The sequence below is a fragment of the Chaetodon trifascialis genome, chromosome 3 (genome assembly GCF_039877785.1).
Source record: "Chaetodon trifascialis isolate fChaTrf1 chromosome 3, fChaTrf1.hap1, whole genome shotgun sequence".
Lineage (NCBI taxonomy): Eukaryota > Metazoa > Chordata > Actinopteri > Chaetodontiformes > Chaetodontidae > Chaetodon > Chaetodon trifascialis.
Window position 1 is genome coordinate 1,488,202 of NC_092058.1, and position 14,956 is coordinate 1,503,157.

Consider the following 14,956-nt stretch of genomic DNA (forward strand, 5'->3'; position numbering starts at 1 on the left):
ATCTACCTTAAACATGAGCTGTCCACCTTAAATAGAACGTGTCCTGTGATGAAATGACGACCAGCAGAATTCAACTGATGGAAACTGAATGAAAACACTTTGACAGACAGAATCAGCTCAGCTTCATCACATCAAACAGACAATTGTTCATATATTTAGGAAAATACAAAACATAAAAATGTCACATGCGAAACTTCAAACTTTATGGTCTGGACAGGATGATTGGCTGCTCAAACACTCAGTTATTGATAGATTGATTCTGTTTTCTTTATTTGGATCCATCAACTTCCACAAAGTTGTTGCTTGTCTTCATGTCAGACCTTCAGTGGTAATATCTTCAATGGGACTTTATCCCAAGTGGTAATACCTGGAAACATCCTCTCAGTGAAAGTGCGTGTGAAGGTGTGTATGTGTGTGTTAGTGTCAGGATCAGAGAAGGACAGCTGTCCTCTGTCCCAGTGCAGATTCACTCTGATCCTCCGAGGCTTCTTCTGCAACTGGAGAACAGTGTATGGACCTGATCGTGAACTTACTGAGTACTGACTATCATATAACCCTATTATCCAGAATCCAGACCGTATGACTCCCTTCCTCTGGACAGACTCTGCAAACACACCCAGAGACCAAACTGTACTGTCTCCAACCTCCACATCCCAGCTGTGAGTCCCTGAGTTAAAGCCTTCAGAGCCCAGGACAGACCAGTCTTCATCAAACCTCTCTGGATTATCAGGAAGCTGCTGTCTCTGTCCTTCTCCTTGTCTCACACTGGTCAGATCTTCAGACAGGATGAGTTCTGGATGAACAGTGTTTGGGTCCAGAATCACAGGACTGTATGAGACCATCTCCTCCATCTTGTTCCAGATGTTGAAGGTCAGGTTGCCCAGGTGTTTGGCCACGTCAATCAGAGCTCCTGAGGGCAGCTGTGGATCATCCAGCAGGAGGCGCTGCTGGACTCTTTCCACTGCAGCCTTGTAGCTCTGCAGGAATGAGACGTCTTCAGCTCTCAGCTCCTCCTCTGTGGCTCTGACTGTGTCTGAAAGAGCTGCTATCTCTCTGCTCACATCCTCCATCTTCTGCTTCATCATCTGACTCTTCTGCTGCTCTTCCTCCCTCAGTGCAGCCACTCTGGCCTCCTCTTCCTCTTGTAGAAACTGGTGAAGCTTCTTAAACTGCTGCTTAATCTGCGTCTCTGTGTGTTCTGCCTGGACCTTCACGTGTTCGGCTGTTTGATCAAACTTCACTTTAACTTGTTCATAAACCTTTAACTTCTCCTTTAAGGGCTCCAGAGTTTCCTGAAGCATCTTCTTGTGTTGTCGTGCAGCTTCATCGATGGGTCTGAATCTGTGGTCGCTGTGTTTTTCTGAATCTCTGCAGACGAGACAAACTGGCTGCTGATGGTCCAGACAGAAGAGTTTGAGTTTCTCAGAGTGCAGACTGCAGAGAGCCTCTGAAGCTCTCTGATCTCTCTGCTGTAAGAAGGCCTCACACAGGTTCTTTAACGCCAGACTTAAAGGTGGTTCTGACTTTGAAGATCTTCTCTTACAAACTGGACACTCACGTGTTTCCTTCTGTCTCCACCAGCTCTTCAGACAGACTTTACAGAAGCTGTGGCTACATGACAGAACAACAGGATGTCTGAAGACGTCGTGACAGACAGAACAGGTGAGATCGTCCTCTGATCTGGAAGCCATGTTGTCTCAGAGTGAAGCTGAAAACAGCAGACAGACAGTACAGTCAGTCATGGCTCCTCTCCCTCCTCTGCGAACTTCACTGAAATTTACTTTCACTTTGAGTTGTGCTTTTAGTCAAACTCACCTTCAGTGTGAGGACTGTCAGCAGGCTGAAGCTGCAGGCTGTAGTTGTGTTGTAGTTTTCTGTCCTGTAGCTGAAGTCACTCAGAGGAGGTTTTTTGGTGTGAAGGTGAATCTGATCGTCTTCTTTTCAGTCTCTGTGTCTCCGTTAGTGAGGAAGAAGAACAAACTCTTTCCTGGTTTATCACAGGGGTGTGTTTCAGTCCAAAGTCTTGATTCATTGCTGGATATGTCGGCTGCACACTGACAGTGACAGTAACAGACTTTCCCTCAGATATGTTTATGATCATAGTTTGAATGTAGTTTTAATGTGGTGGAGTTAATTATTTCAAGAAGTTGAGCTTTGGACGTAATCAGCAGGTTAATAATTACCAGATTAATCCATGATGACAATAACGATTTGTTGTGGTCTATTTTGTATCAGACTGCAACTTATGATTATTTACACCAGTGAATGAATGAATGAAGCTTCTGCTGCTGACAGGTTACTGTGCAGAAAACTGGTTCAGGGAACAAAACGGCCTTTTCTCTAGCGCCACCTTCAGGCTAAACTTTTAGGATAGCTAACTTGTCTCTCCATGTTCCATGAAGTCATCAGTTTTAGCTTCACAGGACTGCCTGTGTAGCTGTAAACCCTGTATTATCCAGTCACTTGTGTTCATCCGTCATGCCCTCATACAGAACTCCAGTGAAAGACAGACAGAGACAGAAAAGAGGGGACGTGGAGAGGGACAGAGGGACAGTGTAGGAGCCAAATGTGTTAAGATTTGTGTGTTAATCACTGTTGTGAACACGGGGTGTCGCTGTAATACCAGCCTATGCTCTCACCTACAAAGGTAAGAGGAAATCTGTTGACGTCAGGTGTTGAACCCGGAAGGGCAAATGGTTTTTGACCGCTGTGGCGCGGAGGGAGTACGGTGAAGCTGTGTGTTTGGTCTTCCATATCATACACAATCGGTGCAAAAGAGAGCAATAAAAATATTGTCATGCTGCAACAAGAGCTGTCTGTGGATTCTTGAAGAAGCAACACAGAATCATGCATGCATTTTGCTTCTTCACACATTTCAATCAGTTCATTCAATATGGAAATGCGCGATGCGGCGTTGGACATTACCACCGGGACTGGCGCGCAAACTGCTAGTAGACCCGGTAGTGTGACTAGCGGTGTTGAAACTCAGACTCAAAAACGGGTGGTTAAACTGACGGCTAAAGCGCTTGCCGAGAAATTGGACAGGTTGCAAAATGGCAGAAAGGCCAAACTAAGTAAAGCAACTACTCTGAGAAATGTAATTCAAAATTTAATGTCAAAGGGTGAAAACACCAAGGTTCAAAATGCTCTTGATGAACTGATTGAAATGTGTGAAGAAGCAAAATGCATGCATGGTTCTCTGTTGGTTTAGCTGCCATGTGATGAAAGAAAAAAACATGAAATATGGTTCAAAGCCAAAATGCTTTCAAATGATGAGTGTATTGCTAATGTGAAAATGTGGGTTTCTTCCGATGAGGGTAATGCACATGAAAATGATGTTGATGATGATATAAATCCAGATGACAGTGTTTCAAATGTTGGTAGCAAACATTCAGGCCAAAGGAGTGGTAATAGTGGAAAATCAAGTCCCACGTCCTCTGCTAGGATTAAAGCTGAGGCAGAGAGAGCTCAACTTATTGCCCGCATTGCAGCTATAAAGGCGAAACATGCTCTGGAAAAGGAGGAACAGCAGCTAATAAGAAAGAAAGAGCAGCTGAAGTTGGAAACTGAACTGCCTCTGCTGCTAAGTTGGCAGTACTACAGGCCTTTAACTTGAAAAGCACATCTCAAGCACCTTCAAATGGCATGAATTCTTATATGGAAAGGGAACAAAGGACAGGGGATGTCAGCGTCTTAAACCCAAAGGCAAAGGAATTCAAGCCTGAAACATGTAAATCAACACAACAAAATGACATGACAAAAGTGTTATTACTGCATGATAACACAATGGATGTGCATTCAAAGGAAACAGTTCAATGGTCAAAAAATACTTAAAATCCTCAACATATTTCCAATGAACAGCAACAGGAAAACAATCTCCTGGGAATGTCACAGTCTTTTCAGTGTCAACATGTCCTGTTGACCTTCACCAACTAATTTCAATAATTTCATCATCAAAATCATCTACCTGTATTTTAGATCCTATCCCGACTAAGCTGTTTAAAGAAGTATTACCTCTAATTGACTCTTCAGTTTTAGACATGATCAATCTCTCTTTATCAACAGGCTACGTACCACAGTCCTTTAAAGTAGCTGTGATAAAACCGCTACTGAAAAAGCCTACTCTTGATCCAGGGGTTTTAGCCAACTATAGACCGACATCCAACCTTCCCTTTCTCTCAAAAACTCTTGAGAAAGCAGTTGCCAATCAGCTGTGCGACTTTCTAAACAATAATAGTTTATTCAAGGATTTCCAGTCAGGATTTAGAGTGCATCATAGCACAGAGACAGCACTGGTTAAAGTTACAAATGACCTTCTAATTGCATCTGATAAAGGATTTGTCTCTGTACTAGTCTTACTGGATCTTAGTGCTGCATTCGACACCATTGACCATGGCATCCTATTGCAGACACTGGAACATTTCATTGGCATTAAGGGAACTGCGCTAAGCTGGTTTAAATCCTACTTGTCAGATCGCTCTCAGTTTGTACGCATTAATGACGACTCCTCTGTGCTCACTAAAGTCAGCTATGGAGTTCCGCAGGGTTCTGTGCTTGGACCAATTCTATTCACCTTATATATGCTTCCTTTAGGTAAGATTATCAGGAAGCACTCAATAAATTTTCATTGCTATGCAGATGATACCCAGCTATATTTATCAATGAAACTGGAAGAAACCAGTCAGTTAACTAGACTACAAGCATGTCTTCATGACATAAAGACCTGGATGACCTGCAATTTTCTGATGCTAAACTCGGACAAAACTGAAGTTATAGTAGTAGGCCCTAAACATCTTAGAAAGTCACTTTCTGATGACATAGCAGTTACATGTCCTTTCACTCCCATGTAAAACAAATTTCAAGGACTGCCTTTTTTCACCTACGTAATATCGCAAAAATCAGGCATATTTTGTCTCAAGATGATGCAGAAAAACTAGTCCATGCATTCGTAACTTCCAGGCTGGATTATTGCAATTCTTTACTATCAGGCTGCCCAAATTCGTTGCTGAATATTCTCCAGTTGCTCCAGAACGCTGCAGCACGTGTTCTGACAAAAACCAGGAAGCGAGATCATATTTCTCCAATACTCGCCGCTCTGCACTGGCTCCCTGTAAAGTTTAGAATAGAGTTTAAAATTCTCCTCCTTACTTACAAAGCCATAAATGGCCAGGCACCTTCTTATCTTAAAGAGCTCATAGTACCTTATTGCCCTACTCGAACACTTCGTTCCCAGAATGCATTTCTACTTATGGTTCCTAAAGCCTCAAAAAGCAGAACAGGAGTCAGAGCATTTAGCTATCAAGCTCCTCTCCTGTGGAACCATCTTCCAGTCTTTGTCCGGGAGGCAGACACTGTCTCTACATTTAAGAGTCGTCTTAAAACTGTCCTCTTTGATAAAGCTTATAGTTAGGGCTGGCTCAGGCTGGTCCTGGACCAGCCCCTAGTTATGCTGCTATAGGATTAGACTGTCGGGGGACATCCAAAGATACACCGAGCTCCTCCGTCCTTCTGTCCCTCTCCATCCGCACGCTCTCATGTCCTACCACAGCGTGTTACTAACTTAGCTCCTTCCCCGGAGTCTCTGTGCTTTGTCGTCTTGCAGGTTCCCATGGACAGTGGCTGAATCTGGATTGTGGATTTCAGCTGCGTCTCCTGCCTTGGCCCTGCCTGACATCCACTGCAACTGCTACTGCTGTTATTACATCCACTGTCACTGTTACTGTGACTGCATGTCTGTCTCTCTGTCTCTCTCTCTCTCTCTCTCTCTGACTGCTTTTCTGTCTGTCTGTCTGTCTGTCTGTCTGTCTGTCTGTTTGTCTGTCTGTCTGTCTGTCTGTCTGTCTGTCTGTCTCACTCTCCCTCTCTTGCTCTTCCTCTCTCACCCAACCGGTCGAGGCAGATGGCCGCCCACCCAGAGTCTGGTTCTGCTCGAGGTTTCTGCCTGTTAAAAGGAAGTTTTTCCTCGCCACTGTCGCCAAGTGCTTGCTCATGGGGGAATTGTTGGTTTCTTTGTAGATAAAAGAGCTTGGTCTGTACCAGCTCTATATGGAAAGTGTCCTGAGACAACTTCTGTTGTGATTTGGCGCTATACAAATAAAATTGAATTGAATTGAATTGAATTGAACATGCAACTGCTCATATTAAGGATGAGGAAGTAAAATCTGCATATCCCAAACCAATCAATCAAAATCCATCTGGAGACCTTCTTGCCATCATGCAGAGGCAAAATGAAATCACAGCAGCTCTGGTACAACAGCAGCGGTCACTGTCCCTACCACCAAGAGACATCCCCATATTTGATGGTGATCCTCTCCAATACAGAGCCTTCATTAAAGCCTTTGAGCAAGGAGTTGAGGAAAAGGCAGGACAAGCGGATTGCCTGTATTATTTGGAGCAGTTCACTAGAGGACAACCACGGGAACTGGTGCGGAGCTGTCAGCATATGGCTCCTGAGCGTGGCTATGCAGTGGCGAAGGGTCTGCTACAGGAACATTTTGGTAACCAATACAAGACTGCAACTGCATACATGGAAAGGGCATTGGCCTGGCAATCAATAAAATCAGAGGACGTGAAAACACTCCAGGCCTATTCCTTATTCTTACGCGGCTGCTGCAATGTAATGGAGGAACTGGAGTACATGCAGGAGCTTGACATGCCTGTAAACATGAGAGCCATCATTTCAAAGTTGCCATACAAAATGAGAGAACAATGGAGAACCAAGGCCCACGACATAATGGAAACAACAGGCACAGAGCTAGTTTCAGTGATTTAGTTGTTTTTATTGAGCGTCGTGTCAGCATTCTTTCTGACCCTTTGTTTGGTGACATACAAGATCAATCAATTAGTGCCGCTAGGAATAAAGCTCTCACCAGATTCAAGTCACAGCCCAGAAACAAGGTTAAAGGAGGTGTTGTTGCCACCACAGTAACATCTATGGAACCACCTGAAGAAGTTAAAGGGCCAACATTTCATCCAGGGAAGGCTGAAAGTGTAGGATGCCTCTGCTGCTCTCGGAATCACTCACTGGAGGAGTGTAAGCAGTTTAAGGGAAAGAAGCACAAGGAAAAACTTATCTTTTTGAGGGAAAAGGGGGTTTGCTTCGCATGCTTATGTGTTGGTCACATGAGCTGGGATTGTGAGAGACGCTTGACATGTCAAATTTATAGTCAAGCTCATCCCACCTTGCTTCACATCAAAAGGCAAACTACAGCTTTGGAACAGGAAAGGGAACCATCTAAACATTCTGGATCACTCACAACATGTGGACATACAGGGGCCGGTAAGGACCGGTGTGTGTTATCCATCCTTCCTGTAAAGGTTAAAGTATCAAAGGGAAATCACATCATAAATACTTACACCTTCTTGGATCCTGGCAGCTCAGGCACATTCTGCTCTGAACATCTAATGCAGAAGTTGAATGTTACAGGAAAACGAACCAACTTCCTGCTGCGTACAATGGGACAAACAAAGGTGACTCCAGCCCACTCATTATTTGGTGTAGAAGTATCTGGTCTTGACAGCAATGACTTCTATCTTCTTCCAGAGATTATCACACAGCAGAAGATGCCAGTCACTACCGATGACATGATAACATCTGAAGACCGGTGTAAGTGGCCATACTCCAAGGTGCACATCCCCAGCATAAAGGCAAATGTTGACCTGTTGATAGGAACCAACGCACCCAAACCTTTGGAACCATGGGAGGTCATTAATAGCCAAGGGAGTGGCCCATATGCTGTTAAAACCGTGCTAGGATGGGTGGTTAATGGCCCGCTGGATGTAGGCAGCAATATGGACCAGGAGCTTCACTCAGCTACAGTGAACTGAGTGTCTGTGTGTAAACTGGAAGAAATGCTGGCAAACCAATACAATCAGGAGTTCAACAAAAGGAATTTGGAGGAAAAGCAAATGTCCAGAGAAGACCTCAAGTTTCTTAAAATTGTGGAAAATTCAGCAGTTCTTAAGGAAGGAAAGTACTGTTTGAAATTGCCCTTTAGGAAAGGAGAGGTTTCTCTGCCCAACAACTTTGCAGTGGCCAACCAGAGGATCCAAGGATTGAAGAAGAGGTTCCCTCACGACAATCGCTTCCATCAGGAATATGCGAGGTATATGAACGAGCTGATTAGCGAGGGCTATGCAGAGCAAGAACCTCAGCAACAACTGTGTCGTGACAGTGGGAAGGTGTGGTATATTCCTCACCATGGTGTCCACTATCTAAGGAAAGGATCTCTGCCTGTGGTGTTTGACTGTGGACCCACATTCCAAGGTGCTTCCTTGAACGATGAGCTCCTGCAGGGTCCTAACCTTACCAGCTCGCTGCTTGGTGTTCTTACTCGCTTCAGACAAGAGCCAGTAGCTTTCATGGGAGATATTCGAGCCATGTTTCACCAGGTGAAGGTTCTAGAAGAGGACCGAGATTTTCTTCGTTTTCTCTGGTGGCCAGGTGGAGATATTACAAAGGATCTTGTGGAGTACAGAATGACTGTGCACCTGTTTGGTGCTGTGTCATCTCCTAGTTGTGCAAGCTATGCATTGAGGAAGGCTGCAGAGGATAACCAGTGCGCCTTTTCAGTTGAAGTGCTTCAGGCAGTGAGGCAAAACTTCTACGTGGATGACTGTCTGAAGAGCTCAGCCACAGAAGCAGAAGCAATCCAAACAGTAAAAGATCTTGTTGCTCTGTGTCAAAAGGGAGGCTTCATCCTGGAAAAATGGATCAGCAACAGTCGAGTTGTTTTACAAGCCATCACTGAGGATCAAAGAGCCAAGGACCTGAAGGACTTGGAGTTGGACCGAGACAAACTTCCCATGGAGAGAGCTCTGGGTCTACAGTGGTGTGTGGAGACTGACTCTTTCAGATTCAAGATGGAGATTAAACATCAGCCCCTCACTAGACGTGGCATGTTATCAGTCAACAGTTCCATATATGATCCTCTGGGTTTCCTGGCACCAGTCACTTTGCATGCAAAAATGATGCCGCAAGAACTCTGTAGGAGAGGTTGTGGATGGGATGATGCTTTACCACAGGACATCTTACATCGATGGCAAAGGTGGATTGAGGACCTGGATCTGCTGACTGCATTCAGTGTAGACAGGTGCATCAAGCCAGTGGACTTTGGATTAGTCAAGCACGCTCAACTGCACCACTTTGCAGATGCCAGTGAAGCTGGATATGGAACAGCAACCTACATCCGGATGCTGAATCAGGAAAATCGCATCCAAGTCACCTTTCTGCTTGGTAAGGCCAGAGTAATACCACTGAAGGCTGTAACCATTCCCCGACTTGAGTTGACGGCAGCCGTCCTCGCTGTCAGAGTGGACTCAATGGTGAAGGCAGAGTTGAACATCCAGTTGGAGGATTCAGTATTTTGGACTGACAGCACTTCAGTGTTGAAATATCTGAACAATGAGGACAGGCGCTTTCATACATTCCTGGCCAACAGAATCTCGACCATTAGGGAATTATCTGAACCATCACAGTGGAGACACGTCAGTACTAAAAACAATCCAGCTGACGATGCGTTGAGAGGAATGAAGGTCTCTGATTTCTTGAAAGGCAACAGGTGGTTGAAGGGTCCAGCATTTCTTTGGAAGGAAGAAGAGGATTGGCCTAAGACTGTGTTGGATGTCACACTGGATGCCACAGACAAAGAAGTCAGAAAGGAGGCAACAGCCAATGCCATCAGGTTATGTGATGTTTCTAGTCCCACAGACCAGCTCATTACCTACTTTTCTGACTGGAGGAGGCTCAAAACAGCAGTTGCCCGGATACTTAGGTTAAAGGCTATGTTGTTAGAACGAAGTCTCCTAAAGAAGCAGTCAGCAGTTTCTGTGGTGGATCGTTCTGAGGCCTCTAGTCAGGATGATTCTGCAAAGGGAGAGAGACAGCAGGTCACATCTCAGCCCAGGAGTAACATCTTGACTCTGGATGAGCTATTGAATGCACAAATTGCTATCATTCGCTTTTGCCAGCAACAGAGGTTCAGCAAAGAGGTTGCTGCTCTGTCGTCAAAAAGAGCAACTGTGAATCGACAGAGTCCCATATACAGATTGGACCCAGTTCTGGAGGATGGACTTTTGAGAGTCGGAGGAAGATTGAGCAGGGGATCAATGCCAAAGGAAGCTAAGCATCCACTCATTCTCTCCAAAGAGCAGCATGTTTCTATGCTCATTCTCAAACATGTACATCAAAGTCTGGGCCATGGAGGGCGAAGTCACACTCTGTCTACTGTGAGGAGGAGATTTTGGATCACCAATGCCAATTCAGCTGTTAGGAAGATCACTGCTGAGTGCAGCTTTTGTAGACGCTACAATGGAAGAGCAGTTGAACAAAAGATGGCAGATCTTCCTGAGGTAAGAATCCTTCCTGATCTACCACCATTTACCAACACAGGAGTAGATTACTTCGGACCAGTCGAAGTGAAGAAAGGAAGATCAACCTGCAAACACTATGGTGTTATATTTACCTGTATGGCGAGCAGGGCTGTTCATCTGGAGGTGGCACCTTCTCTGGAAACAGATGTGTGCATAAATGCTTTGCGTCGGTTTATCAGCAGAAGAGGATCTGAGATCAGACAATGGTACCAACTTCATTGGGGCAGAAAGAGAGCTGAAGAAGGCTCTTGCTAATTTGAACCAGGACAGGATACAAGGAGCTCTATCGCAGACTGGAATCCGCTGGAGTTTTAACCCACCAGCAGGCTCACACCATGGTGGTGTGTGGGAACGGATGATCCGCTTGGTGAGAAGAGTTCTCAGCTCAGTTCTGCATCAGCAAAGGCTGGATGATGATGGGCTACACACATTGTTGTGTGAAGTGGAGGCCATTTTGAACGATCGGCCAATTACCAAACTCTCGGAGGACCCTAATGACCTGGAACCACTCACCCCTAACCATCTTCTTCTCCTGAAGGGCAAACCATCCTTTCCACCTGGAGTGTTTGGACCCGATGATCAATATGTGAGGAGGCGATGGCGGCAAGTGCAGTACCTCTCAGATCTTTTCTGGAAGAGATGGGTGCAGGAGTACCTACCTCTGCTTCAAGAAAGACAAAAATGGAACCAGAAGAGGAGGAGTTTGAGTGCTGGAGACATTGTTGTGATCATGGATCCTTCAGCTCTTCATGGTTCCTGGCCACTTGGCAGAGTTCTTGAGGTATTTCCAGATAGGCATGGTCTTGTGCGTTCTGTGAGATTACAGACAAAATCAAGTGTCATGGAACGACCAGTAACAAAACTTTGTTTGGTGTATGGAGGGTAAACTTGTTGGTATGTACTTACTGTGAAATTTGACTCCTTTGGTATGATTTGAATGAATTGTTATGTCTTGTTGCCATTACAATTAGGGGCCGGTGTGTAGGAGCCAAATGTGTTAAGATTTGTGTGTTAATCACTGTTGTGAACACGGGGTGTCGCTGTAATACCAGCCTATGCTCTCACCTACAAAGGTAAGAGGAAATTTGTTGATGTCAGGTGTTGAACCCGGAAGGGCAAATGGTTTTTGACCGCTGTGGCGCGGAGGGAGTACGGTGAAGCTGTGTGTTTGGTCTTCCATATCTTACACGATTGGTACAAAGGAAAGCAATAAAATATTGTCATGCTGCAACAAGAGCTGTCTGTGGATTCTTGAAGAAGCAACACAGTCACAGTATCTCAAAGCGAAGTGCGTCGACCAGCTCACGCCGGGGTAAGACACCTCAGTGGTTAGTAATAGGCTAGCTCCTTCATTAGACAGAGAGGGATGGAGAAACACGGCACCATAACACCAGCTCTCCTTACAAACCACTAGAGACCCTCCTCGACTGCCAAATCTCCAGATCTGAACCCAAGCTTTCTGGCTGCTAATTATTCCTCGAGCTTAGTCAAACTAAATTTATGACACGAAGCTGCCGCTGCTCGTGGCATCATAAATGAAACTGGCAAAGAGTTTAAGAATGAACACCAAGGCCCCCGTCCTCCAGCGAAGGAAGGGAAATTAAAAAGAGGAGAAATTAAACGTGGACGTTCACAGATGAGCCGTTTCTTTCCTGCTTTGTTTGTATTTCCGGTCTCTTCTTCTCTGAGGCTGAGAGATAAAACCCGCAGACCAGTTGAGGCTGAAAAATGAAGCCAACGCAGAGGTGCCAAAGACTGCAGTTCCTTAAATGGCCACATGAGGCTAACGTCCAACTTTACAGCTGAAATAATCATCTTTACAGGCTGGTGCAAACAACAGTTTTGGTCTCTGTCGCTTATTTCCAACAGTACGATGGATGAATGTTTACATAACTCACTTAAATTATATAACTCAATTAATTATTAAAGCTTCAAGTTTTGTATAATTATGGTCACGGCTGCTTTGAGTGACAGCTAACTGCTAGCTTTCAGCAAACAGGCTCACCTCAGCTCCACCCACGCTCCACCTCTTTATCCGTGTTTGGATTAGCCAGGAGGCTGGTGGAGTCAGGCGCTGCCAAGATGGCGCCGGCCGCAGTCACTGAGCTTCACCATGATGTTCAGAAAGCTGTGGTAACTTCTCCGTTTCATAAATATTCTAACTCAACCACAATTCGGCAAAACAAGCTGTTACCACTTTAAATAGTTATTGTATCTTTTATTGTGTGTCGTCACAGCTGTAACTTTGACACTACACTGAGACATCCACCTTAAACATGAGCTGTCCACCTTAAATAGAACGTGTCCTGTGATGAAATGACGACCAGCAGAATTCAACTGATGGAAACTGAATGAAAACACTTTGACAGACAGAATCAGCTCAGCTTCATCACATCAAACAGACAATTGTTCATATATTTAGGAAAATATAAAACAGAGAAATATCAAATGTGAAACAGATTTTATTCAAACTTTATGGTCTGGACAGGAGTTTAAAATGAACAATGATTGGCTGCTCAAACACTCAGTTATTGATAGATTGATTCTGTTTTCTTTATTTGGATCCATCAGCTTCCACAAAGTTGTTGCTGGTCTTCATGTCAGACCTTCACTGGTAATATCTTCAATGGGAGTTTATCTGCAGTGGAAATATATGGAAACATCCTCTCAGTGAAAGTGTGTGTGAAGGTGTGTATGTGTGTGTTAGTGTCAGGATCAGAGAAGGACAGCTGTCCTCTGTCCCAGTGCAGATTCACTCTGATCCTCTGAGGCTTCTTCTGCAACTGGAGAGCAGTGGATGGACCTGATTGTGAATGTGCTGAGTACTGACTTTCACATAACCCTATTGTCCAGAATCCAGAATCTATGTCTCTCTTCCTCTGGACAGACTCTGCAAACACACCCAGAAACCAAACTGTACTGTCTCCAACCTCCACATCCCAGCTGTGAGTCCCTGAGTTAAAGCCCTCAGAGCCCAGGACAAACCAGTATTCATCAAACCTCTCTGGATTATCAGGAAGCTGCTGTCTCTGTCCTCGTCTCACACTGGTCAGATCTTCAGACAGGATGAGTTCTGGATGAGCAGTGTTTGGGTCCAGAATCACAGGAGTGTATGAAATCATCTCCTTCATCTTGCTCCAGATGTTGAAGGTCAGGTTGCCCAGGTGTTTGGCCACATCAATCAGAGCTCCTGAGGGCAGCTGTGGATCATCCAGCAGGGGGCGCTGCTGGACTCTTTCCACTGCAGCCTTGTAGCTCTGCAGGAATGAGACGTCTTCAGCTCTCAGCTCCTCCTCTGTGGCTCTGACTGTGTCTGAAAGAGCTGCTATCTCTCTGCTCACATCCTCCATCTTCTTCTCCATCATCTGACTCTTCTGCTGCTCTTCCTCCCTCAGTGCAGCCACTCTGGCCTCCTCTTCCTCTTGTAGAAACTGGTGAAGCTTCTTAAACTGCTCCTTAATCTGCGTCTCTGTGTGTTCTGCCTGGACCTTCACGTGTTCTGCTGTTTGATCAAACTTCACTTTAACTTGTTCATAAAACTTTAACTTCTCCTTTAAGGGCTCCAGAGTTTCCTGAAGCATCTTCTTGTGTTGTCGTACAGCTTCATCGATGGGTCTGAATCTGTGGTCGCTGTGTTTTTCTGAATCTCTGCAGACGAGACAAACTGGCTGCTGATGGTCCAGACAGAAGAGTTTGAGTTTCTCAGAGTGCAGACTGCAGAGAGCCTCTGAAGCTCTCTGATCTCTCTGCTGTAAGAAGGTCTCACACAGGTTCTTCAACACCAGACTTACAGGTGGTTCTGACTTTGAAGATCTTCTCTTACAAACTGGACACTCGCGTGTTTCCTTCTGTCTCCACCAGCTCTTCAGACAGACTTTACAGAAGCTGTGGCTACATGACAGAACAACAGGATCTCTGAAGACGTCGTGACAGACAGAACAGGTGAGATCGTCCTCTGATCTGGAAGCCATGTTGTCTCAGAGTGAAGCTGAAAACAGCAGACAGACAGTACAGTCAGTCATGGCTCCTCTCCCTCCTCTGCGAACTTCACTGAAATTTACTTTCACTTTGAGTTGTGCTTTTAGTCAAACTCACCTTCAGTGTGAGGACTGTCAGCAGGCTGAAGCTGCAGGCTGTAGTTGTGTTGTAGTTTTCTGTTCTGTAGCTGAAGTCACTCAGAGGAGCTTTTTTGGTGTGAAGGTGAATCTGATCGTCTTCTTTTCAGTCTCTGTGTCTCCGTTAGTGAGGAAGAAGAACAAACTCTTTCCTGGTTTATCACAGGAGTGTGTTTCAGTCCAAAGTCTTGATTCATTGCTGGATATGTCGGCTGCACACTGACAGTGTGCAACAGACTTTCCCTCAGATATGTTTACAATCATAGTATGAATGTAGTTTTAATGTGGTGGAGTTAATTATTTCAAGAAGTTGAGCTTTGGACGTAATCAGCAGGTTAATAATTACCAGATTAATCCATGATGACCATAATGATTTGTTTGTCTATTTTGTATCAGACTGCAACTTATGATTATTTACACCAGTGAATGAATGAATGAAGCTTCTGCTGCTGTAGAAAACTGGTTCAGGG

At 44.9% G+C, this 14,956-nt stretch overlaps 2 protein-coding genes across 2 annotated transcripts; both read right to left on the reverse strand.

Annotated features, from left to right (window-relative positions):
- Window positions 1–314: 314 nt before the first annotated feature.
- LOC139328986 (nuclear factor 7, brain-like) lies at window positions 315–1,691 on the reverse strand. The gene has a single exon (XM_070959083.1). It carries the CDS (start codon window positions 1,689–1,691, stop codon window positions 315–317), a length of 1,377 nt encoding a protein of 458 aa, XP_070815184.1.
- Window positions 1,692–12,971: 11,280 nt separating this feature from the next.
- On the reverse strand, window positions 12,972–14,342 carry LOC139328941 (nuclear factor 7, ovary-like). The gene has a single exon (XM_070959025.1). It carries the CDS (start codon window positions 14,340–14,342, stop codon window positions 12,972–12,974), a length of 1,371 nt encoding a protein of 456 aa, XP_070815126.1.
- Window positions 14,343–14,956: the final 614 nt, after the last annotated feature.